We start from the raw sequence: 26,130 nt of genomic DNA, 5'->3' as shown, positions 1-26,130 counted from the left end.
GGATTTCGGCCGGCTCTTGAGGGGTGTTTGTGGGGGGAGGTGGGGGGAGAACAGGTGGGAGGGAACATTGATGCACGTGGTTAGCACTGTGGTTCACACTGCCAGGGTCCCCTTGGCGGAGTCTGCACGTTCTCCCCGTGTCTGCGTGGGTTTCCTCCGGGTGCTCGGTTTCCTCCCACAAATCCCGAAATCCTGTTAGGTAATTTAGCCATCCTGAATTCTCCCTCTGTGTACCCGAACAGGCCCCGGAGTGTGGCGACTCGGGGATTTTCACAGTAACTTCATTGCAGTTTTCATGTAAGCCTACTTGTAACAATAAAGATTATTATGTGACTTTTGTCCTGGTTTAAACTTAACTCTGGCTGCTCTGAAGAAGTCATACTGACTCAAAACATTAACTCTGTTTCTCTCTCCTCAGATGCTGCCAGACCAGGTGAGTTTATCCAGCATTTTCTGTTTTTAGAAAGAGAGAGAGAGAGAGGGTGTGCGTCCGTGTGCGTCTGAGTACAAGGTATGTATCTGTCACACTATCTCAAATGATAATGATGCCCTTCCTAATCCCTGTTTGTTTACACGAGCGGTGAAACCTCGGCAGCTGCACCACAAGGAGGAGGAGGAAACCTCAAGGGAAAATAGAAAGCACCTCCCAGTGGAAGGAGTCACACGTTCTGGGGAGTGGGTGATTGCATCACCACAGCACCTAGTTCCAGTGTGGGTATCCACGGAGGCTGGGAGAGATCCACTCGCTGGTCGGAGCACATCACGCTCGCCAGGGCAGCTGTCAGAGACGGAAGACCTCCAACGCTCGGAGGTCTCCTGGAGGCGACCTAGAAACTGAGCCCCAGGCTGGAGATGGGCCTGTGGAGCTGTCCGTCAGGTGGCTGGAGGTAGAGTGTGAGGCACATAGAGATGTGGCAGAGCTTCTGGGGACTGGAGGGGGGTGGGGGTGGGGGTGGGAAGGGGGGGGGGGTGGTGTAGGGGGTTATGTGCATTGACACAGACAGCAGGGCAGTCCAACCAGGTCATGACCGCTGCAATTACCCACTCCTCGGAACATGTGACTCCTTCCATTGGGCGGCTACGGAGCTCACAGCTGGATTATGGGATACGCGCTCGGACTTATACCCCGTCACCTTGTTTCGGGCCTCATGACCAGTGCCCAGGTGAGAGGGGACGAGGCGCGACATTCACCCAAGATCATGTAACATCCAGGTCAAGGGTCCCCTGAGGAAAGCAGGGATTACTTTACGCCTGTCATCCCATTCTTGTAGTCAATGTGATAGTTTTCAGAGGTCCGGCTCACAATACAAAGGTCTCGGCCCAGGAATATCGGGAACTGGCGATCTGGGTGTGGGAGCTTTATTTTAAGGTCCCGCTAATGAGCCGTGGCTCACTGCAGGAACTCGCATTCCCCGAAGACCAAGCGGAGATCAATCAGTGGGTCCTCGTGAGGGTTATCACAACCACAATCGGATCAGCCATTGACAGACAGAGTAGGCCCGAGGCCTACTCCTGCAGTCATACCCGCGCCCAGGAGAGCGGCACAGATATGTACGATACTCCGCCACTGGTCACAGACAAGTTGGACTTTAGTTGAATGGAATCCTTTACGACTGAGAAAGGCCCCAGGCTATCCCAATGGTGTATTGATGGCGACATGGGTGCAGATACCGATCCCTTCCCCATCTGGAAATGCCTGAAAATATATAAGATTCTTCGGTGGTTCGAAAAGGTCAATGTTGGGAAGACGCTTCCACTCATGGGACCAGAGGGGAAAGTGGCAGAATAAGGGGGTGTGGTAGTCGGTATTAGGGTTATTACGGTAACTAGGTTGACGCTGAAAGACCATTGGTGTGGGAGGTACCTTGAGACAGCAAGTTCATTGGTGAAGCCTGCCTGCTGGTTCCGCCCAGTAAGGAGGAGTATCAGAGCCTTCCCAGAGATCTACACCTTCATCGAGGATGCTGACCATTTCGAGGCCGCAATGGCCCTGTTGAGAGGACACTACATTCGCCCAGTAAACCAGGTCTACGCCCGACATCTGCCCAGCGATGAGGCGACAAATCCCCGGGAATCGCTGGATGAATTCTACCATGCGCTCCTGGTGTTGGGTAGGGACTGTGACTGCCCGCAAGATTCAGCCAGCGACCACACAGACCTTTTGCATTCGTTGCAGGTATGCCGTCCTCCCAAATCCTCCAGCGGCTGCTAGAGAAAGAGACACTAGGCCTCAAGGAGATACGGGCCCTTGCTAGCTCCCTGGATGTGGCCTCCCGAAACGCCCGCGTGTACGCCCCCGACCGCGCGGCAGCCCCTTGGGCAGTGTGGAATCCTCCGCCGTGGCTGACCCCGATGCATCCCCCATCCCCCCACAAGCTTGTGCTGTGCGACTACCAGGCAACCCCGGGGGGCCCCGCTGCTATTTTTGCGGGCAAGCCAAGCACCCCCGGCAGCGCTGCCCAGCCCGGCCCGCTCCTCCACCTGCAAAGGGTGCGGCAAAAAGGGCCATTTCGTGGCGGTATGCCAGGCCCGGGCGGTCGCCGCGGTCGCCGCGGTCTGCGGGGGCGAACCGGGACCGCCACCCCGACTCTCTCCACGAGCCACGTGCGGCCAGCGGGCGCCGCCATCTTCCTTTTCCAGAGCCACGTGCGGGCCCCGGGAGCCGCCATCTTGTTCCCCAGGGACCACGTGCGACGGATGGGCGCCGCCATCTTGCACACCCCCAGCCATGTGCGACAAGTGGGCGCTGCCATCTTGGCTGGAGTCTCAGGACCCCGATTCGGATGACCACACACCGCCCGAGGAAAATCTCCAACTTTTACCACGACTTGCCTCGGTGACCCTGGACCAGTCTCGGCCCCGAATGCTCTCGACCGCGACGACGACCGTGCTCATCAACGGGCGCAAAACATCCTGCCTCATCGACTCCGAGAGCACAGAGAGCGTCAAACACCCCAACACGGTAAGGCGCCGTTCTCTTTCCATCCACCCAGTTAACCAAAGAATCTCCCTGGCATCCGGGTCTCACTCTGTAGAGATCAAAGGGTTCTGCGTAGCGAACCTCACTGTCCAGAGAAAGGAATTAAAAAATTTCCGGCTCTACATCCTCCCTCACCTCTGCGATGCCACGTTCCTAGGGTTAGATTTCCAATGTAACCTCCAGAGTTTAACTTTTAAATTCGGCGGCCCTATACCCCCCTCACTGTCTGCAGCCTCACGACTCTCAAGGTCGATCTGCCTTCCCTTTTTGCGAACCTCATCCCGGATTGCAAGCCCGTCGCCACCAGGAGCAGATGGTACAGTGCCCAGGACCGGACCTTCATTAGGTCGGAGGTCCAGCGGTTACTGAAGAAAGGTGTTATCGAGGCTAGCAATAGCCCCTGGGGAACTCAAGTAGTGGTTGTAAAGACCGGGGAGAAGCACAGGATGGTCATCGATTATAGTCAGACCATCAACAGGTATACGCAGCTCAACGTGTATCCTCTCCCCCGCATATCTGATTTGGTCAATCAGATTGCACAATATAAGGTCTTTTCCACGGTGGATCTATAGTCCGCCTACCACCAGCTCCCCATCCGCCTTAGCGACCTCAAAATCACTGCATTCGAAGCAGAAGGGCGGATCTACCACTTCCTAAGGGTTCCCTTCGGTGTCACAAATGGGGTCTCGGTCTTCCAACGGGGGATGGACCAAATGGCTGACCGGTACGGTTTGCGGGCCACGTTTCTGTACCTCGATGATGTCACCACCTGCGGCCACGACCAGCAGGACCACGACACCAACCTCCGTAAATTCCTCCATACCGCAAAAATCCTTAATCTAACCTACAACAAGGACAAATGCGTGTTCAGCACCGACCATCTAGCCATCCTCGGCTAAGTAGTGCATGATGGAGTTATAGGCCCAGATCCCGAATGCATGCGCCCCCTCATGGAATTTCCCCTCCCCACTGCTCCAAGGCCCTGAAACGCTGCCTGATTTTTTTCATATTATGCCCAGTGGGTCCCCAATTATGCGGACAAGGCCCGCCCACTAATTCAATCCAGGAATTATCCCCTGTCGGCAGAGGCCCGACAGGCCTTCGGCCGCATCAAAGCGGACATTGCAAAGGCTACGATGCACGCAATCAATGAATCCCTTCCCTTCCAAGTTGAGAGCGACACGTCCGACGTAGCTCTGGTGGCCACCCTCAACCAAGCGGGCAGACCCGTGGCCTTCTTCTCCCGTACCCTCCACGCTTCAGAAATCCGCCATTCCTCCGTTGAAAAGGAGGCCCAGGCCATAGTAGAAGCTGTGCGGCACTGGAGGCATTACCTGGCCGGCAGGAGATTCACTCTCCTCACTGACCAATGGTCAGTAGCTTTCATGTTCGATAATGCACAGCGGGGCAAGATAACGAACGATAAGATCTTATGGTGGAGGATCGAGCTCTCCACCTACAACTATGAGATCTTGTTTCGTCCCGGGAAGCTAAACAAGCCTCCTGATGCCCTATCCCGCGGCACATGTGCCAACGCAAAAGTGGACCGACTCCGCACCCTCCACGAGGACCTCTGCCACCCGAGGGTCACTCGATTCTTCCATTTCATCAAGACCCGCAACTTGCCCTACTCCATCGAGGAGGTCAGGACCGCCACCAGGAACTGCCAAATCTGCGCAGAGTGCTTGCCGCACTTCTACAGGCCAGAGAAAGCGCACCTGATAAAGGCTTCCCGTCCCTTTGAACGCCTCAGTATGGACTTCAAAGGGCCCCTCCCGTCCACCGACTGCAACACGTATTTCCTGAACGTGATTATGAGTACTCCCGGTTCCCATTCGCCATCCCCTGCCCCGACATGACCGCAGCCACCGTCATAAAAGCCCTCCACAGTATCTTTACACTGTTCGGTTTCCCCGCCTACATACACAGCGATAGAGGGTCCTCCTTTATGAGTAACGAACTGCGTCAATCCTGCTCAGCAAGGGCATTGCCTCGAGCAGGACGACCAGTTACAACCCCCGGGGAAACGGACAGGTAGAGAGGGAGAACGGAATGGTCTGGAAGACCGTCCTACTGGCCCTACGGTCCAGGAATCTCCCAGTCTCCCGCTGGCAGGAGGTCCTTCCGGATGCTCTCCACTCCATCCAATCACTGCTGTGTATCACGACCAACCAAACACCTCACGAACGTCTCCTTGTCTTCCCTAGGAAGTCCTCCTCCGGGACCTCACTCCCAACCTGGCTGGCAGCTCCTGGGCCCATCCTGCTCCGCAAACATGTGCGGGCGCACAAGTCGGACCCATTGGTCGAGAGCGTCCACCTCCTTCACGCTAACCCTCAGTACGCCTACATGGCATACTCCGACGGCCGGCAGGATACAGTCTCCCTACGGGACCTGGCGCCCGCTGGATCCCCACCCACACCCCCACCACCAACCCCACCCTCCCTCCCACCGGCGCACCCCACAGCCGCCCCCTTCCCAGGTGGATTGGTCCTCCCACCGGTCCCATCTAGGGGTGATGAAGCTGCCGAAGAATCTGAAGCCATGCTCCCGGAGCCACGGATGCCCGAGCCGGCGCCTGCATCACCGCCGAAGCTGCGACGATCGCAGAGGACGACCAGGGCCCCCGATCGACTAATTGCTTCATTTTGAATGTAAATAAATACTGTAAATAGTTGCAACATGTAACGAGGCAAAATACTGTGCTAATGTATACCGGATACCACCATAACCTCAACTCTACCACTGTATAACGCGTGACCACCACCTCCACTGGACTTTTTTAACAGGGGGTGAATGTGGTAGTCGGTATTAGGGGTATCACGGTACTCAGGTTGATGTTGTAAGACCATTGGTGTGGGAGGTACCTTGAGACAGCAAGATCATTGGTGAAGCCTGCCTGCTGGTTCCCCCCAGTAAGGCGGAGTATAAGAGCCTGTGTCTCCCTAGCAGCTGCATTCTGTACCTGCGCTGCTGGGGGAAACATCTAGTCCAATAAAGCCTTCAATTGTCATCCAATCTCGCTTCTGAAGTCATTGATTGAGCATCAGGGGGAGCTCATTTCAGATGGATTTGAGGAAGAATTTCCTCCCTCAAAGAGAGGTGAATCTTTGGAATTCTATACCCCAGGAAACTGGAGAGGTTGGGTCCTCGGACATTTTCAAAGCTGAGATCGATGGGTTTTTAATCAGTGGGAGAATTAAGGGTTATGGAGAGAAGGCAATGAAGTGGACTTAATAATAATAATAATCCTTATCATTGTCACAAGTGGGCTTACATTAACACTACAATTAAGTTATTGCGAAAATCCCCTCGTCGCCACATTCTGGCACCTATTCAAGTACACTGAGGGAGAATTCAGAACGTCCAATTCACCTAACGAGCACGTCTTTTGGCACTTGTAGTTGGAAACCGGAGCGCCCGGAGGAAACCCACGCAGACACGGGGAGAACGTGCAGACTCCGCACAGACAGTGACCCAAGCCAGGGATCGAACTCGGGACCCTGGCGCTGTGAAGCGACAGTGCTGCCCTCTGTGCTAGTGTGCCGCCCCTTGTGTGTTCGATCAGCCACGATCTTATTAAATGGCGGAGCAGGCTCGAGGGGCTGAATGGCCTCCTCCTGTTCTTATTCCTTACGGTCCGTCCCTTTTGGATCGACATGCTAGATCAATGCTGAATGGGATGAAATCGGTGGCCCAATCTGAAGATTGCATCTGTGCCAATCTTGATGGGTTGCTGTTGTGAGATACCACAAATGTCACCAGCTGATGCTTGGAAGGATTTAGGCGTAAAATATAGCAAGGGGCACCGTTACCTTCCAAACGACAATGGCCACCAACACCATAGGAAGCTATCTGTCCAGTCAACACCTCACACAGTAATGTCACTGTCTCCCTGGAGAGACACAGCCTACCCAGGCACTTGCACTCTGATCTGCATCTTTGTCACACTTGCCCTGAATGTGCTGTGGGCAGGATAGTTCCTTTGGGTGCCTGATCCTCTTGCCTCTCTTGTGCAGGTCTCTGTGCAGTGGGAAGTCCTCCCACTGCCTGTGCCGCACCGCCCGCCTTTCTCTGCACAGCTGCCTCCCTCGGGCTCCCTCTACTTCTCTCCTCCTTGGAGGAGGAGCCTCCTCCAGTGCACACTAAGCCCACAGGAAGGCAGTCAGCTCCAGGTGCCGCACTGAAGTCCTCAAAGTTCCCTGTCGCTGTGAAATCAAAATCGCTTATTGTCACGAGTAGGCTTCAATGAAGTTACTGTGAAAAGCCCCTAGTCGCCACATTCCGGCGCCTGTTCGGGGAGGCTGGTACGGGAATCGAACCGCGCTGCTGGCCTGCCTGGGTCTGCTTTAAAAGCCAGCGATTTAGCCCAGTGTGCTAAACCAGCCTGAAGGCTGAGTAAGAAACAAACGCGTGAAGGAGGAACATGTCCCACTCACCTGAATTTACTCCTCCTACACTCAGCCACAGAGTCTATTTTATTCGCCCTTGCGATGCCTTCTCCGATTTGGCATGGTGGACACTGTGTGAGTTCATTTTCCTTCAGCCCTTAGCTAGGAAAATCTATCAATCTCATATTAAAAGTTTAAAACTGAGCTCACACCCAGTGCTTTTTCTTCACCGTTGCATGAACAAGTGTTTCTGAGTGTGTGTGTCCCAGTGTGTGACCTCCACCAGTGTATATGTCCAAGTATGTGTACTCCACCAGTGTGTGTATGTCGCAGTGTGTGTCCTTCATTATTGTGAACATGACTCGGTGTGTGTACCCTACCAGTGTGAGTATGTCCCAGCGTGTGTACCCTACCAGTGTGAGTATATCCCAATGTCTGTACTCCACCAGTGCGAGTATATCCCAGTGTGTGTACTCCACCAGTGCGAGTATATCCCAGTGTGTGTACTCCACCAGTGAGAGTATACCCCAGTGTGTGTACCCTACCAGTGCGAGTATATCCCAATGTGTGTACTCCACCAGTGCGAGTATATTCCAGTGTGTGTACTCCACCAGTGTGAGTATATCCCAGTGTGTGTACTCCACCAGTGCGAGTATATCCCAGTGTGTGTACTCCACCAGTGCAGGTATATCGCAGTGTGTGTACTCCACCAGCGCGAGTATATCCTAGTGTGTGTACTCCACCAGTGTGAGTATATCCCAGTGTGTGTACTCCACCAGTGCGAGTATATCGCAGTGTGTGTACTCCGCCAGTGTGAGTATATCCCAATGTGTGTACTCCACCAGTGCGAGTATGTCCCAGTGTGTGTACTCCACCAGTGCGCGTATATCCCAGTGTGTTTACTCTATCAGTATGTGCATGTCCCAGTGTGCGAACTCCGCCAGTGTGAGTATATCCCAGTGTGCGAACTCCGCTAGTGTGAGTATATCCCAGTGTGTGTACTCCACCACTGTGAATATGCTCCAATGTGTGTACTCTACCATTGTGTGTATGTCCCAGTGTGTTTACTCCACCAGTGCAGGTATATCCCAGTGTGTATACTCCACGAGTGTGAGTTTGTCCCAGTGTGTGTACTCTACCAGTGTGAGTATATCCCAGTGTGTGTACTCCACCAGTGTGAGTATATCCCAGTGTGTGTACTCCACCAGTATGTATATCCCAGTGTGTGTATTCCACCAGTATGTATATCCCAGTGTGTGTACTCCACCAGTATGTGTATATCCCAGTGTGTGTACTCCACCAGTGCAGGTATATCGCAGTGTGTGTACTCCACCAGTGTGAGTATATCCCAGTGTGTGTACTCCACCAGCGCGAGTATATCCTAGTGTGTGTACTCCACCAGTGTGAGTATATCCCAGTGTGTGTACTCCACCAGTGCGAGTATATCGCAGTGTGTGTACTCCGCCAGTGTGAGTATATCCCAATGTGTGTACTCCACCAGTGCGAGTATGTCCCAGTGTGTGTACTCCACCAGTGCGAGTATATCCCAGTGTGTTTACTCTATCAGTATGTGCATGTCCCAGTGTGCGAACTCCGCCAGTGTGAGTATATCCCAGTGTGCGAACTCCGCTAGTGTGAGTATATCCCAGTGTGTGTACTCCACCACTGTGAATATGCCCCAATGTGTGTACTCTACCATTGTGTGTATGTCCCAGTGTGTTTACTCCACCAGTGCAGGTATATCCCAGTGTGTGTACTCCACGAGTGTGAGTTTGTCCCAGTGTGTGTACTCTACCAGTGTGAGTATATCCCAGTGTGTGTACTCCACCAGTGTGAGTATATCCCAGTGTGTGTACTCCACCAGTATGTATATCCCAGTGTGTGTATTCCACCAGTATGTATATCCCAGTGTGTGTACTCCACCAGTATGTGTATATCCCAGTGTGTGTACTCCACCAGTGTGAGTATATCCCAGTGTGTGTACTCCACCAGTATGTGTATATCCCAGTGTGTGTACTCCACCAGTGTGAGTATATCCCAGTATGTGTACTCCACCAGTATGTGTATATCCCAGTGTGTGTACTCCACCAGTGCGAGTATATCCCAGTGTGTGTACTCCACCAGTGCAGGTATATCCCAGTGTGTGTACTCCACCAGTATATGTATATCCCAGTGTGTGTGCTCCACCAGTGCGAGTATATCCCAGTGTGTGTACTCCACCAGTAGGAGTATATCCCAGTGTGTGTACTCCACCAGTGCGAGTATGTCCCAGTGTGTGTACTCCTCCAGTGCGAGTGTATCCCAGTGTGTGTACTCCACTAGTACGAGTATATCCCAGTGTGTGTACTCCACCAGTGCGAGTATATCCCAGTGTGTGTACTCCACCAGTATGTGTATATCCCAGTGTGTGTACTCCACCAGTACGAGTATATCCCAGTGTGTGTACTCCACCAGTGCGAGTATATCCCAGTGTGTGTACTCCACCAGTGTGAGTATATCCCAGTGTGTGTACTCCACCAGTGTGAGTATATCCCAATGTGTGCTCTTCACCAATGTGAGTTTGTCCCCGTGTGTGTACTCCACCAGTGCAGGTATATCCCAGTGTGTGTACTCCACCAGTGCGAGTATATCCCAGTGTGTGTACTCCAACAGTGTGAGTATATCCCAGTGTGTGTACTCCACCAGTGCGAGTATGTCCCAGTGTGTGTACTCCAACAGTGTGAGTATATCCCAGTGTGTGTACTCCACCAGTGTGAGTATATCCCAATGTGTGCTCTTCACCAATGTGAGTTTGTCCCCGTGTGTGTACTCCACCAGTGCAGGTATATCCCAGTGTGTGTACTCCACCAGTGCGAGTATATCCCAGTGTGTGTACTCCACCAGTATGTGTATATCCCAGTGTGTGTACTCCACCAGTACGAGTATATCCCAGTGTGTGTACTCCACCAGTGCGAGTATATCCCAGTGTGTGTACTCCACCAGTGCGAGTATATCCCAGTGTGTGTGCTCCACCAGTGCGAGTATATCCCAGTGTGTGTACTCCACCAGTATGTGCATATCCCAGTGTGTGAACTCCATCAGTGCGAGTATATCCCAGTGTGTGTGCTCCACCAGTGCGAGTATGTCTCAGTGTGGGGTACGCTTCCTAGTGTGTGCCATTACCTTTGGGGAGGGAGAGGCAAAGAATTGAGGGGTGAGTGTTCCAAATTGTGCATAAGTTGTGAATATTTCACACATGACAGCTTTGAAGAGGTTAATTGGAAGTTAACTCTTTTCTGCAGACAGACACACTCAGGAGGATCACTTACTCAGAAAGTACCAGAGGGCAACCCCAACAATGACCAGCAGAACAGCGGCGAGTATAATGGAGACAATTGTCATTGCCCTCTTCTTCTTTGCAGGTTGAAAGGGCAGAGCCACCTGGAGGAAAAGAAAAGAGCCATCACCATCGGAGCAACGTTTACATTTCTTCACTTCCTTTGGGTTTGCCCTACGGTCGGTTGCCGAGCAACCATGAAGTCTCCAGTACCTGAACATTAACACGAGGACACTCGCGTCACCAACACCCAGGAGAAAACTCGAGGAAGGAAGATCAAACGACATTTTGTTTGCCGATTTATTTTCTCCCGCTCCCCTTGGGTTGTTGGAACATTTTGGAGACCGGGGGGGGGAGGGGGGGGGGGGGGGGGGGGGGGGGTGATGAGGCTAACTGGTAGTCAAGAAACGTCCAACTTCCTAACAGCACTGTGGTGTACCTACACCACACGGGCTACAGCGGTTGAAGAAGGCGGCTCAAAACCACCTTGAGGGCAATTAGGGATGGGCAATAAAAGGCGGCCTAGCCAGTGATGCCCACATCCTGGGAACGGTGAAATCATTAAAAATCTGAGTGATGAAGAGGGTGTTTATTTTACATTCAAGCACCTTGGAGTGATTTACCATGGCAAAGATGCCACACAAATGCACGCTGTTGTTGTTACCTGTTGGTCTGGGAACTCATGACCCCTCCCCCCCACCCGAACATACGCCCTCTGGATTGTCGGTCCCGCCGGGGCACCTTGAGGATGGACCATGTCAGACGGTCAATGGCGAGAGTGGTGTGCTGGGTAGCAAGATGACACGTCATGGATCCTCCAGGAATACATCCAGCCAGGCATTGGCAGATGTCAACTGACCACCTACCACATGGCAAGGGGTCAACGCACACTATCCAGCTGGGGTGGGGGGAACAGGGTGGGGTGGGGTGTGTGCGCTAATTCAGCTGGCCCAAATGATGGACAAATACCCAACGGCCTTAGACAAATTCAAGGAGTCGTTCTAGTCATAAGTTTTGTTCCTGATGCATTTCTCCTGTGAGTTGCTGCAGTGCGTCCCGTAGATGTCACCCACGTCTGCCACTGCGCGCCGGTGGCAGAGGGAGTGAATGTTTGAGGTGGTGGGCATGGTGCCAATCAAGCGGGGCTGCTTTGTCCTGGATGGGCGTCGAGCTTCTTGAGAGTCGGAGCCGCGTTCACCCAGGCAAGTGGAGGGTATCCCATCACACTCCTGACTTGTGCCTTGTAGATAGCGAGCAGACCATGGACTCTCCAATGTTTCATGGCATCAAGTGAAACTTGGGCAAGGAAACGTCTTGCTGATTTCCACCTTCCACCCTCCCTCAGCTGGTGAATCAGTACTCCTCCATGTTGAACACCACTGGGGAGAAGCATTGATGGTGGCAAAGGCATGGAATGTACATCAATGGTCAATAAGAATGGTTTGGTAGCAGCACTACTGAACTGGCCAAGTCCTGAGGGGCATATCCATGTGACCAGGCCTGCAGCATGTGATGAGGAAGTCAACAAGGGGGTATAATAATAATCTTTATTATTGTCACAAGTAGGCTTACATTTAACACTGCAATGAAGTTACTGTGAAAATCCCCTAGTCCCCACACTCCGGCGCCTGTTCGGGTACACTGAGGGAGAATTCAGAATGTCCAATTCACCAAACAAGCAAGTCTTTCAGGACTTGTGGGAGGAAACCGGAGCACCCGGAGGAAATGCAGACACGGGGAGAACGTGCAGACTCCGCACAGACAGTGACCCAAGCCGAGAATCGAACCCCGGTCCCTGGCGCTGTGAAGCAACGGTGCTAACCACTGTGCTGCTAAGCCGCCCCTGACCTACGCAACCCGACCTCGCCCTCACCAATCAACCAGCCGCTGCTGTATCCGATACTGACGGTATTGGTAGGAGTGAGGATTGTACGGTCTTTGTGGAGACAAAGTCCCGCTTTCACATTGAGGATATCCTCCATCACATGGTGCAGCTAATTCAGCTGCTAAACGGGATAGATTCATAACCAATCTAGCAACTGCGAACCATCAGCAGTAGCAGAATTGTGTTCCACCGTAATCTGTAACTTCACAGTCTGGCATGTCCCCCCCCATTGCCACCAAGCCAGGGAATCAGCCCTTTTCAATGATGGGTGCAGGCGGGCATAGAACATAGAACATAGAACAGTACAGCACAGAACAGGCCCTTCGGCCCTCAATGTTGTGCCGAGCCATGATCACCCTACTCAAACCCACGTATCCACCCTATACCCGTAACCCAACAACATGCCAGGAGCAATACCAGGCATACCTAATAAAAAGAGGAGTCAACTTGGTGAGGGTACAACACGAACATGTCAAACAGCAAACGCAGCCCGAGTTAGACAGAGCTAAGCAATTCCGCAACCAATGGATCAAATCTAAGTTCTGCAGTCCTGTCGCACCCAGTGGTGAATGGTGGATAATTAAACAACCCACTGGAGGAGGAGGCCCCACAGTGACGGTGGAGCACAGCACATCTGGGCAAAAGACGATGCTGAGGCATTTTCAACCATCTTCAGAGAGAGGCGCCGAGTGGATGATCCATCTCGGCCTCATATATAGAAACATATATAGGAAATAGAAGCAGGAAGAGGCCATTCGGCCCTTCAATCCTGCTCCGCCATTCGGCGATCCCCAGCATCACAGGTGCCAGTCGTCAGCCAATTCCATTCGCACCTCATGATACAAAGAAATGGCTAAAGGTACTGGATATTGCAAAGGCCCTAACAATATTCCATCAATAGTAATGAAGACTTCAATCAGAACTTAGAACATAGAACAGTACAGCACAGAACAGGCCCTTCTGCCTTCAATGTTGTGCCGAGCCATGATCACCCTACTCAAACCCACGTATCCACCCTATACCCGTAACCCAACAACCCCCCCCTTAACCTTACTTTTATTAGGACACTACGGGCAATTTAGCATGGCCAATCCACCTAACCCGCACATCTTTGGACTGTGGGAGGAAACCGGAGCACCCGGAGGAAACCCACGCACACACGGGGAGGACGTGCAGACTCCACACAGACAGTGACCCAGCCGGAAATCGAACCTGGGACCCTGGAGCTGTGAAGCATTTATGCTAACCACCATGCTACCCTGCTGCCCCTTGCTGTGCCCCTCACAGCACTTGCTGTGCTCCTAGCCAAGACAACAATGGCATTTATCTGACAATGTAGAAAATTTCCCAGCTATGTCCTTTGCACAAAAAGCAGGACAAATCCAGCCCGGCCAATCACCGTCCTATCAGTCGACTCTCAGTCATCCATAAAGTGAGGAAAGAGGTCAAAACAATGCTATCAAGCGGCACTTACTCAGCAATAAGCTGCTGACGGACACTCAGTTTGGGTTCCGCTGGGGTCACTCAGCTCCTGACCTCATTACAGCCTTGGTTCAAACATGGATGAAAGAGCTGACGGAGGTGAGGTGAGAGTGGCTGCCCCTGACATCAAGGCAGCATTTGATCGAGTGCGGCATCAAGGGGCCCTCGCAAAATTGGAGTCAATGGCAATCAGCTGGGGGAGAGCTCTCCGCTGGTTGGAGTCATTCCTGGCACAAAGGAAGATGGGGCAGCACGGTAGCATGGTGGTTAGCATAAATGCTTCACAGCTCCAGGGTCCCAGGTTCGATTCCCGGCTGGGTCACTGTCTGTGTGGAGTCTGCACGTCCTCCCCGTGTGTGCGTGGGTTTCCTCCGGGTGCTCCGGTTTCCTCCCACAGTCCAAAGATGTGCAGGTTAGGTGGATTGGCCATGCTAAATTGCCCGTAGTGTCCTAAAAAGTAAGGTTAAGGGGGGGTTGTTGGGTTACGGGTATAGGGTGGATACGTGGGTTTGAGTAGGGTGATCATTGCTCGGCACAACATGAAGGGCCTGTTCTGTGCTGTACTGTTCTATGTTCTATGTTCTATGGCACATGCCAAGGATCTGAAGGGATATTCTCCACTCAGTCCGGATGAGTGCAACTCCAGCGACGCTCAATAATCTCAACATCATCCAGGACAAGCAACCATTTAAAATTTTTTTAGAGTACCCAATTATATATTTTTATCCAATTAAGGGTCAATTTAGTGTGGTTGTGGGGGTGAAACCCACGCAGACACGGGGAGAATGTGCAAACTTCACACGGACAGTGACCCAGGGCTGGGATTCGAACCCTGGTCCACAACAACCTGGTCTTAGTGTTAACCACTAAGCCGCATGCCACCCTGTCAAAACAACCTTCTTGATCAACATCCCATTTGCCACCTTAAATTCCCTGCACCATCTACACAAAGCAGCAGACGAGCTTCACTTCTGTAGCTGGCCGAGGCTCCTTGGTCATTAGCTGTCATTAGCTCAGTGCAGCCGAAGAGGTATCTGCTCCATGCAGCCAGGACAAAGAAAAGCCGATGGGCAGTGGTGTTGTACACAGAGGAGCCCAAGAGCTTGGATCATGCCAGTGATTAGACACTGGGGCACAGCCTCGTGAATCCCATGGGGCACAATCTCAGGAGAAGAGATTGAACAGCCGGGCGATGGGGCAATCTGAGTTCCAGCAGCCGCTGGAGGGGAATCAGAGGCTAAACCTTCAAAGGAGAGGAGCTGGAATCCCTCAGAAGGAACATAGAACATAGAACAGTACAGCACAGAACAGGCCCTTCGTCCCTCAATGTTGTGCCGAGCCATGATCACCCCACTCAAACCCACGTATCCACCCTATACCCGTAACCCAACCTTACTTTTATTAGGACACTACGGGCAATTTAGCATAGCCAATCCACCTAACCCGCACATCCTTGGACTGTGGGAGGAAACCGGAGCACCCGGAGGAAACCCACGCACACGGGGAGGACGTGCAGACTCCACACAGACAGTGACCCAGCCGGGAATCGAACCTGGGACCCTGGAGCTGTGAAGCATTTATGCTAACCACCATGCTACCCTGCTGCCCCCTACTACCCTGCTGCCCCCAAGGAAGGCAGAGTTTGAAGGATTTTTTTGTGTGCGACTCATAGTGATCACTGATGTCTGGGTGGGTTGCTGAGGAAATGTGGCTCTGTCTCGGTTGTGTCTGCTGTTTAATGTGCAGTACGTGGTGTGTCTGACCATAGTTTGCCTGTTAATTGATGTTTACCTCATGTTAATTTTGGATGTTGGAATAAAAGCGTTGCTAGTTTGCTTTATTCACTCTTGTGCAGGCAACATTCATCTGCTGGTTTAAAACTGGCGTCTTGTGGCTTTAGTCTTTAGTCACTGAGATTTCAAATTTTGTACACTTTATGAAAAATGTTACAGGTCCAAAGCAGATTGTAAACAAATAAATGCAAATCTTTCTGGAGTCGTGTGCGATATTAGAGTGCAGAATCAGTTCACTCAGCGGACAGAGTCTGAACTGGCGTTTATCTTCACATGACCGTTATAATCTAATTACACATTCCTGCTCTGAATGGACTGACCTTTAAAGTGAGCACTGTTGTTTTAGCGTTATCAGTAAACTGCTTGAGTAATGATTTACGGCAGGGCTGAGGAATGGGGGTGGGGTGGATGAAATCCCTCACGTTGATCGATTTGTCGGACGACTCCTCTTTTGATTCACGGATATACCTGCTGGTGGTCAGGGCGACGTGACCACAGGATTTGCTTAGCTGTACGTGCAGATAGCAGGCAACATTCCTCCCCCCTCTTCCCCACCCCTGCTTGATCCCTCGAGTCAGTTCTGCTATTCAGTTCGATCATGGGTGAACTGTATTGGGCGGTAGAGGGAACAGGGGTTAGCACCGCTGCCTCACGGCACCGAGGTCCCGGGTTCCATCCCGGCTCTGGCTCACTGTCCGTGGGGAGTTTGCACATTCTCCCCGTGTCTGCGCGGGTCTCACCTCCCACAACCCAATAGATGTGCAGGGTGGGTGGATTGGCCACGCTAAATTGCCCCTTCATTGGAAAAAAAAGAATTGGATACTCTAAATTAAAAAATAAAATGGCCGATCTTAACTTCGTCTATGTGCCTTGGTTCCTTGACCCTCAATACCCCTGCCGAATGACAAGCTATCAATCTCAGTTTTGCCATTTTCAATTGACCGCCCTGCCCTGACAGCTTTTTTGGCGGGAGAAAGTACTAAAATTCCACTATCCTCTGTGTGAAGAAATGTTTCCTGCCATCAACCATAAACAGTCTAGTTCGAAGTTGAAGGCAACTTCCCCTTGTTTAGAGTATCCCATCGAATGGCACAGTTTCTCCCAATGCCTCCCCATCAACCCCTTTGATCATCCTCAGCACTTTAATTAGTTTACCCCGTAATTTTTTTCTTCTTAATTCTGGGGGTGGGGAGGGGCAGCATTTACTGCCCCTCCCCCCCCAAAATTGCCCTTGAACTGAATGGTTTGCCAGGCCATTTCCGAGGGGCGGTTAAGAAACAATAACATTGCTGTGGGCCTGGAGTCACATGTAGGGCCAGACCAGGTAAGGATGGCCGATTTCCTTCCCTAAAGGACATTAGTGACCCAGATGGGTTCCCCCCCCCACCCTATAATCGATGATAGTTGCCATGATTTGATTTGATTTATTATTGTCACATGTATTAGTATACAGTGAAAAGTATTGTTTATTGCATGCTGTACAAACAATGCATACCGTACATAGGGAAGGAAGGAGAGACTGCAGAATATAATGTTACAGTTATAGCAAGGTGTAGAGAAAAGATCAACTTAATACGAGGTAGGTGCATTCAAAAGTCTGATGGCAGTAGGGAAGAAGCTGTTCTTGAGTCGGTTGCTACGTGACCTCAAACTTTGGTATCTTATTCCTGATGGAAGATGGTGGAAATGAGTATGTCTGGGGTGCGTGTGGTCCTTAATTATGCTGGCTGCCTTTCTGAGGCAGCGGGAATTATAGATAGAGTCAATGGATGGGAGGCTGGTTTGCGTGATGGACTGGGCTACATTCACGACCTTTTGTAGTTTCCTGTGGTCTTGGGCAGAACAGGCTCCATACCAAGCTGTGATACAACCAGAAAGAATGCTTTCTATGGTTCATCTGTAGAAGTTGGTGAGGGTCGTAGCTGACATGCCAAATTTCCTTAGTCTTCTGAGAAAGTAGAGTCGTTGATGGACTTTCTTAACTATAGTGTCAGCATGGGGGGACCAGGACAGGCTGTTGGTGATCTGTACACCTAAAAACACGAAGCTCTCGACCCTTTCTACTTCATTCCCATTGATGTAGACAGGGGCATGTTCTCCACTACGCTTCCTGAAGTCATGACAATCTCCTTAGTTTTGTTGACATTGAGGGAGAGATTATTGTCGTCGCCCCAGTTCACCAGATTCTCTATCTCATTCTTATACTCTGTCTCGTCATTGTTTGAAATCCAACCCACTACGGTGGTGTCATCAGCAAATTTGAAAATTGAGTAGATGGGGAATTTGGCCACACAGTCATAGGCGTATAAGGAGTATAGTAGGGAGCTGGGGACACAGCCTTATGGGGCACCAGTGTTGAGGATGATCATGGAGGAGGTGTTGTTGCCTATCCTTACTGATTGTGGCCTGTGGGTTAGAAAGTTCAGGATCCAGTCGCAGAGGGAGGAGCCGAGGCCAAGGCCACGGAGTTTGGAGATGAGTTTTATAGGAATGATGGTGTTGAAGGCTGAGTTGTTGTCGATAAATAGGAGTCTGACATGTATTTGTTATTTAGGTGTTCCAGGGTAGAGTACAGGGCCATGGAGATGGCGTCTGCTGTGGACCTGTTGCAGCGGTAGGTGAACTGTAGTGGATCAAGGCAATCCGGGAGGCTGGAGTTGATTCATGCCATGGCTAACCTTTTGAAGCACTTCATAATGATGGATGGTAACCATGGGAACCTTTACTGAGACCGTGGGCTGGATTCTCCACTCCGCCATGTCATTTCTGTTTGACCCCGCCGGCGGAACGCTCCGTTTCGCCGGCTGGTCAATGGGGTTTCCCATTGTGGGGCAGCCCCACCCCATCGGGAAACCCCCGGGCTGCCGGCAAAATGGAGCATCCCGCCGGCGGAGAATCCAGCCTCAGGTTTATTGAGCGAGCTCAATTCCACCAGCTGCCGTGGTAGGATTTGAACCCTGCTTACCATTGGCTGGGGTCTAATGGCAATCCCACAATCCTTTGGGAGTATGAGCTTCCCCAATGAGAGGGGGGGGGGGAGAAATCATTAGCAGACTCCCTGCATAAATAGAGCTGGTCAGTTTGGAACCGGCTAGAGGAGAGTGAGCAGCAAGGGAGTTGCTGCTGCTGTTGTATACGTTATTGTAAATAAATATTATTTCTTTCTATCCTTCAATTCGTGCTGGATTCTTCGTAGCCCTCACAAAACTCTGGTTTACAGGTGTATTGACAATACCAGCACATCACCGTCACCCCATCTTAATCGTCCATGCTCGAGGGGATAAAGGTTGCATCTATGCAACCTGTCCTGGTAACTGAACTCTTTTACCCTCAGTACATCCAGGTGAATCTTAACTGCTTCCTATTCCAAGGCCAGTATATCCTTCCTGAGGTGCGGGGCCCAGAACTGACTCCTGATACAGACTAACCCAGAGATTTACCCAACTCCAGTATCTCTTCATCCTTTTGTGTTTCAGACCTCTGGAGATTAAGGCCAATACTCTAAACTTTCGAAACATTGATATTGTCCAGATGAAAGACTACGGGCTGGATTCTCCGATTTCGAGTCTATGTCCGGAGAAAGTGTCTAGTTTTATGATGGAAAAGTCGGCGGTGCCCCAGCACCGGTTCTGGCCCCGGGTCACTGTCCGTGTGGAGTTTCTCCCCGTGTCTGCGTGGGCCTCATCCCCCACAACCCAAAAATATGTGCAGGGTAGGTGGATTGGCCACGCTAAATTGCCCCTTAATTGGGAAACAAAAGAATTGGATACTCTTTAAAAAAAAAGCATTGCGAACTGCGAAGAGGACAGTGTAGAACTTCAAAGTGACATAGACAAGTTGGCAGAGTGGGCGGACGAAGTTTAATGCGGAGAACATAGAATTTACAGTGCAGAGGAGGCCATTCGGCCCATCGCATCTGCACCGGCCCTTGGAAAGAGCACCCCACCTAAGCCCACACCTCCACCCCATCCCCGCAACCCAGCAACCTCACCCAACCCCTTTGAACACTAAGGGGCAATTTAGCACGTAACAATTTAGGTAAATACACCTAACCTGCACGTCTCTGGACTGTGGGAGGAAACCGGAGCACCCGGAGGAAACCCACGCAGACACGGGGGGGGGGGGTGGGGGGGGGAACGTGCAGACTCCGCACAGAGAGCGACCCAAGCCGGGAATCGAACCTGGGACCCTGGAGCTGTGAAGCGACAGTGTTGACCACTGTGCTACCGTACTGTCCGAAATGTGAGGTTTGCTTGGAGGAACATGGAAAGACAATATAAAATAGAGAATACATCTCTTAAAGGGGCGCAGGAGCAGAGGGACCTGGGTGTATATATGCATAAATCAGTGAAGGTGACTGGACAGGTTGAGAGAGTGCTTAATAAAGCAGATAGTATCCTGGGCTTTAGTAATAGGGATGCGGAGAGCAAAGACGTTATGCTGAATCTGTGTAAGTGACGACTTCGCCCTCAGCTGGAATATTGCATTCTGCTCTGCCGGTCGCACTTTAGGGAGGATGTGAAGGAATTTGAGAGGGTGCGGGAAAGATTCCCGGGAACGGTTCCAGGCATGAGGAGCTTCAGGTATTGGAGAGGTTGTGACTGTTCTCCTTGGAGAGAAGGAGGCTGAGAGGAGATTTAATAGAGAAGATCAAAATCAAGAGGGGGCTGGACAGAGTGGACAGAGAGAAACAGTTCCCGCTGATAAAAGAGTGGAGAATGAGAGGGCGCAGATTTAAAGTGGTTCACAAAAGAAGCAAATGTGATGTGAGTGGCTCAGGAATGAACTGCCTGGAAGTGTTGGGGGGGGGGGGGGGGGGGGGGGGGGGGGGGGGGGGGGGGGGGCGGGGGGGGCAGGTTAAATCGAGGTGTTTGATGGGGAGTTGGATGATTATTTGAATGGAAGCAATGAGCAGGAGTTACGGGGCAAAGGCAGGGGAAACGGCACTAAGTCACGATGCCCGTTTGGAGAGCCGGGGCCAGCACGATGGGCCGAATGGCCTCGTCCTGCGCCACAGCAACACTGTAATTTGTGAAAGGGTTGAGAACGAGAGGGCACAAATTTAAAGTAATTAGTAACAGAAGCAAAAGCGATATGAGGAAAAGGTCTTTCACGCAGTGAGTGGTTCGGGTCTGGAGCACACTGTCCGAGCGTGTGGTGGGGGCCGGTTCAATCCCGACTTTCAGACGGGCGGTAGATCGTTATCCGAAGAGGAAGAATGCGCAGGATTGCGGGAGCGGGGGAATAGCAATTGATGAATTGCTCATTCGGAGAGTTGGTGCAGACACGATGGGCCGAATGGCCTGCTTGCGCACCGCAACAATTCCGTGATTCTTCAAAACTCTCCCAGCCTCACGGTAGCATGGTGGTTAGCATCAATGCTTCACAGCTCCAGGGTCCCAGGTTCGATTCCCGGCTGGGTCACTGTCTGTGTGGAGTCTGCACGTCCTCCCCGTGTGTGCGTGGGTTTCCTCCGGGTGCTCCGCTTTCCTCCCACAGTCCAAAGATGTGCGGGTTAGGTGGATTGGCCATGCTAAATTGCCCGTAGTGTAAGGTTAATGGGGGGATTGTTGGGTTACGGGTATACGGGTTACGTGGGTTTAAGTAGGGTGATCATTGCTCGGCACAACATCGAGGGCCGAAGGGCCTGTTCTGTGCTGTACTGTTCTATGTTCTATGTACATTTGCCAACTCTGGTTGGATGCGTTCCTGGAGTTTTTGATTGCAAGAATGCCTGCCTCACCCAGTCAAACAGACTTTTTTGACTCCCCAAGCTAATAAATAGAAGTGTTCAAAAATATGAACATGAAAATCGCTTATTGTCACAAGTAGGCTTCAATGAAGTTACCATGAAAAGCCCCTGTGCACAGGAAACAAAAGGAAAAAAATATTGGGTGTTCAGTTTAATTTTCTTGATCTCCCGGAGACACCAGTGCAGTCCTGGAGGGTTGGCAACCCAATGCCCCACGGAAATCCATTTTGCATGTTGATCGCTCTTTATGTTCAAAAGAAAAATTTCAGTCCCGAAATTGGCGGTTATTGAATCTGAAGTTCCTCCTGCAAAGCCACAATTCAACTGGAAGGGACATTTTGGGTATGTTCTGCTCAGACCGAAAGGGGTTTAGTAAAGGCGGGAATTAGTGCCTAATTAATCCCGAAGGTTGAAGGGGGGGGTGGGCCACGACAATTAAGGTTGAGAGCTCCGAGGGGAGCAGCAGAGGTAGGGCTGCACCTGCCGCGTTGGGAGACGGGAGGAACACCTTCCGGGCTTCAGACTTGTACGGGTACCCCGCGCCCAAGGCCGGGATTCGGGGGAGGCGGACGTTTATGCCCACTCCTTTCCCCGCAGTCTTCAGGACAACAACCCCGCAATCTGTCGTTTCTGAGACATTAGCTCAGCAACACAGCAAATTCACCAGAGCTTTGAACCCCCCGGGAGGGGGATAGAGCCGCACAGGCCCAGTATTGTGTTTAAACTGAAATATGTTGGAATAAATCGCATTTCTCAAAGCAGAATCGATGGCGCCTCACTTCTAGGGATTGAGATACCCACACTCAGTGGGTGAGCAGGCGGCAGCAAAAGAAAGCGTTGCATTTACGTAGCACCCTCCCTGACCCGAAAGGACTTTACAGTCGATAGAAACAAAAACCTTTTTTAAAGAATTGTAGCCACTGCTGTCGGAGCAAGCAGTAGTTAATCTGCCCACAGTAAACTACCACGGCTGGAATGCGATAATGATCAGACAATCTGTTTTTAGTGATTGATGTTGGGCGAGGGATAAATACTGTCGCGGAATGCCAGGGAGCACTCGCATGCTGTTCTTTCTACAGAGCCGTGAGATCTTGTACGGCCAAAAGACAATGGCCAGGATGTTCGACCCCCCCCCCCCCCCCACCCCATTTCCCGCCAACCCCACGGCAGATTTTCTAGCGGTGGACGTGGCACTCATTGGCTGCGGGTGGTATTTTCCAGTCCCACCCAAGTTATTTGCATCGCTTGTCGGCCGCATTGTCGGGGAACCTGCCCCATGGGGAGTGGGGCGGGGGGGGGGGGGTGCTTTAGGGGTGACGTGGAAGGTGGGTGTGTGTCGCTTTTGGCGGGTAGTGTCGGAAATTCCCAGCCCTGCACCTCCGACAGTGCAGCACCCGTCCAGTACTGGCGCCAGAACGCCAGCCCCGAATCTGTGCGCGAACCTCTGCGGAGGGGGTCCTGGGACCACCGCTTTCTGACACAGAGGTGGGACCGAGGTACAGACACCTGACTGGGTGGCACGGTGGCAAGCATTGTAGCTTCACAGCACCAGGGACTCGGGTTCGATTCCGGCCTCGGGCTGTCTGTGTGGAGTTTGCACGTTCTCCCCTTATCTGCGTGGGTTTCCTCCGGGTGCTCCGGATTCCTCCCACAGTCCAATAATGTTAGGCAGATTGTCCGTGCTAAGCTGACCTTGTGGTATCCAGGGATTAGGTTACAGGGTTACGGGGATAGGGTGGTGGAGTTGACCCGGGTAGAGGGCTCTTTCGGAGGGTTGGCACAGTCTCAATGGGCCGAATGGCCTCCTTCTGCACGGCAGGGAATTCAAAGAACCATTCAAGCAACACCCAGGAACTTCAATAAATCTGAATCACACCAACCCTGGATTCAAGCCGCTCAGTTGAAACCGGTCGGGATGGTTAAGTGAACGAACGAGCAATAAAAAAGGCAGTAATAAAGCCACCCTCAGGAAAGCCGTTAAGTAAACTTACGAACTGTAGGTTGGGGTTCCATGTCACATCAGTCTTCACAATTGTCGCTGCTGGGGTAAAATTGCAAGCTTCTTGTTCGTTCATGATTGAATCTCAGGAAAACCACTTAATGATCCTCCAGCTGTTTTCTCCTAGGCATCTGCAGTGCGGTCCGTGTTGAGAGACTGTTTTGGGGTGGAAACTGACAGAAGACTTTTTGGGAGTTAAAAAACACACACACACAAATCTATTTGTGCTATCAGGCAGCAGGTGGGATCAATGCACTGAGGTTAGGTCCCTTGGCGTTTCGGCCAAAGTCCAGATTCCGTTGGCAGGATTTCGAGGGAGGGAAATCTTTCGCTGCCGTCCGAGGGACTGAAGGTTTCCTCACAGGTAAGGATCTGCGAACACACCTGTGCCCAAATCCCAGCAAGACATAAAGAGCTGCACTGGTTGGATGCCACTGGGTCCTACTGCCCCACCTCTCATCCACCGTTGAAAGCAGAGACCAGCGACTTACGGGTGGGGTCTGCTGCTGTGCAGCACATGAAATGAAATGAAAATCGCTTATTGTCACGAGTCGGCTTCAATGAAGTTACTGTGAAAAGCCCCTAGTCGCCACATTCCGGCGCCTGTTCGGGGAGGCCGGTACGGGAATTGAACCGTGCTGCTGGCCTGCCTTGGTCTGCTTTAAAAGCCAACGATTTAGCCCAGTGTGCTAAACCAGCACATCCACGTACTATTCACCTTCAATCGCGATCTTTCATCTTCTCTTTTCTGAGTGCAGGAAGAATTATTTATCCCCCCCCCCAACCCTCCCCCCAACCCCGCATCTGCCACATTCTTCACCAATGATAATAATCTTTATTATTGTCACCAGTAGGCTTACACTAACACTGCAATGAAGAGGGAAGCATGTGGCACAGTGGCTAGCACTGCGACTGCAGCGCCGAGGACCCGGGTTCGAATCCCGGCCCTGGGTCACTGTCCGTGTGAAGTTTGCACATTCTCCCCGTGTCTGCGTGGGTTTCACCCCCACAACCCAAAGATGTGCAGGTGGATTGGCCACGCTAAATTGCCCCTTAATTGGAAAAGAAAAATAATTGGTGACTCTAAATTTATAATTAAACAAAAACACTGCAATGAAGTTACTGTGAAAACCCCCTAGTCGCCATATTCCGGCGCCTGTTCGGGTATGAGGAGGGGGAATTCAGAATGTCCAATTCACCTAACAGCACGTCTTTCGGGACTCGTGGGAGGAAACCGGAGCACCCGGAGGAAACCCACGCAGACACAGGAAGAACGTGCAGACGCTGCACAGACAGTGACCCAAGCCGAGAATCGAACCTGGGACCCTGACGCTGTGAAGCCACAGTGCTAACCACTGTGCTACCGTGCTGCCCCAGATCAATACGCTTCTCAGTAGTATCCTGGAATCACTGGGGTACTGTTCATGTCTGAGGATTAACTGGCAAGTTATTTGAAGGCGAGACGGGGATTGGAAACCGGCCCTATTGGATTTTCACCCAGCATGCAGAAATAAATTCTATTTGAGTGTCAACCGTGCTTCCTTCTCACCTCTGAGTCAGGGCTCTAAGTTCAAGTCCCACCGTACAGAGGCTATAAAAATTCAGGCTGATACTCCAGTGCAGGCTTGAGGAAGGGCCTCACCCTTACTTGGGGCCCCCTATCGGGTGAGATATTAAACCAAGGCCCAACGTTGGCAACCCTCCAGGGCTGGACTGCAGTCTCCAGGAACAGAGGATCAAACTCCAGGACCCTGCTGTGTGTGCGTGGGGTCCTGGAGAAAAAGCATTGGGGTATTAAAAATAATGTTGCCTTTGGGGGAAAAAGAAAAGCTGTTTGGTTGACAGTGGAGCATCATCCAATTTGGTAATAAATCTTCCTGCTTTCTGATTGGCGGAGGAAGGCAGTGCTCCCAATGTGTTGGCCGACTAATGATTGGAGAGTAGGGGCGAGTCATGTGACGAAACCTCCAGGAATACGTTTGATCACAATTCCCGACCTTGCCAAAGGCCCCGTTTACCTCCTCCGGCAGCCACAAATGGTACCATTTTGAAGAAGAGCAAGGGAGTTCTCTCTGGAGGTCTTGCCGAGTATTTATCCTTCAATCAACATCGCGAGAAAGATTATCTGGGTCATTATCACATTGTTTTTTGTGCACACATTGGCTGCTGCCGTTTCCTACATTCCAATGGCGACTACACTTCAAGAGAGCTTCATTGGGTGCAAAGTGCTTTGAAATGTTTGCTTTGGTCAAGACGCTGTGGCATGAAGGATTCTCGGGGGGGGGGGGGGGGGGAGGGGCGGGTTTGACAGGGTTGATGCTGAGAGGTTGTTTCCCCTTGTGGGAGAACCTAGGACCAGAGGGTACAATCTCAGAGTAAGGGGGTGCCCATTGAAGACAGGGATGAGGAGGAATTTCTTCACTCAAAGGGTAGTGAATCTGTGGAACTTTATTGCAGTGGGCTGGGTCGTTAAGTATGTTAATGGCTGAGATAAACAGATTTTTAATCAGTGAGGGAATCAAGGGTTATGTG

At 51.6% G+C, this 26,130-nt stretch overlaps 1 protein-coding gene across 1 annotated transcript in view; it reads right to left on the bottom strand.

Annotated features, from left to right (window-relative positions):
* Window positions 1-23,921, bottom strand: part of LOC119956568 (transmembrane protease serine 6) — an 81,373-nt gene extending 57,452 nt beyond the window's left edge. Inside the window, exons 1-2 of the mRNA XM_038783872.1 lie at window positions 23,591-23,921; window positions 10,680-10,791 (exon numbers count right to left, since the gene is read on the bottom strand). Of these exons, the coding sequence (XP_038639800.1) occupies window positions 10,680-10,791; window positions 23,591-23,674 (196 nt within the window). The 5' untranslated portion in view covers window positions 23,675-23,921. The remainder of the gene's footprint in view (window positions 1-10,679; window positions 10,792-23,590) is intronic.
* Window positions 23,922-26,130: the final 2,209 nt, after the last annotated feature.

Source organism: Scyliorhinus canicula, chromosome 23 (genome assembly GCF_902713615.1).
Source record: "Scyliorhinus canicula chromosome 23, sScyCan1.1, whole genome shotgun sequence".
NCBI lineage: Eukaryota > Metazoa > Chordata > Chondrichthyes > Carcharhiniformes > Scyliorhinidae > Scyliorhinus > Scyliorhinus canicula.
The sequence above is the reverse complement of the archived record's forward strand: the minus strand, read 5'-3'. Positions and strand labels throughout refer to the sequence as shown.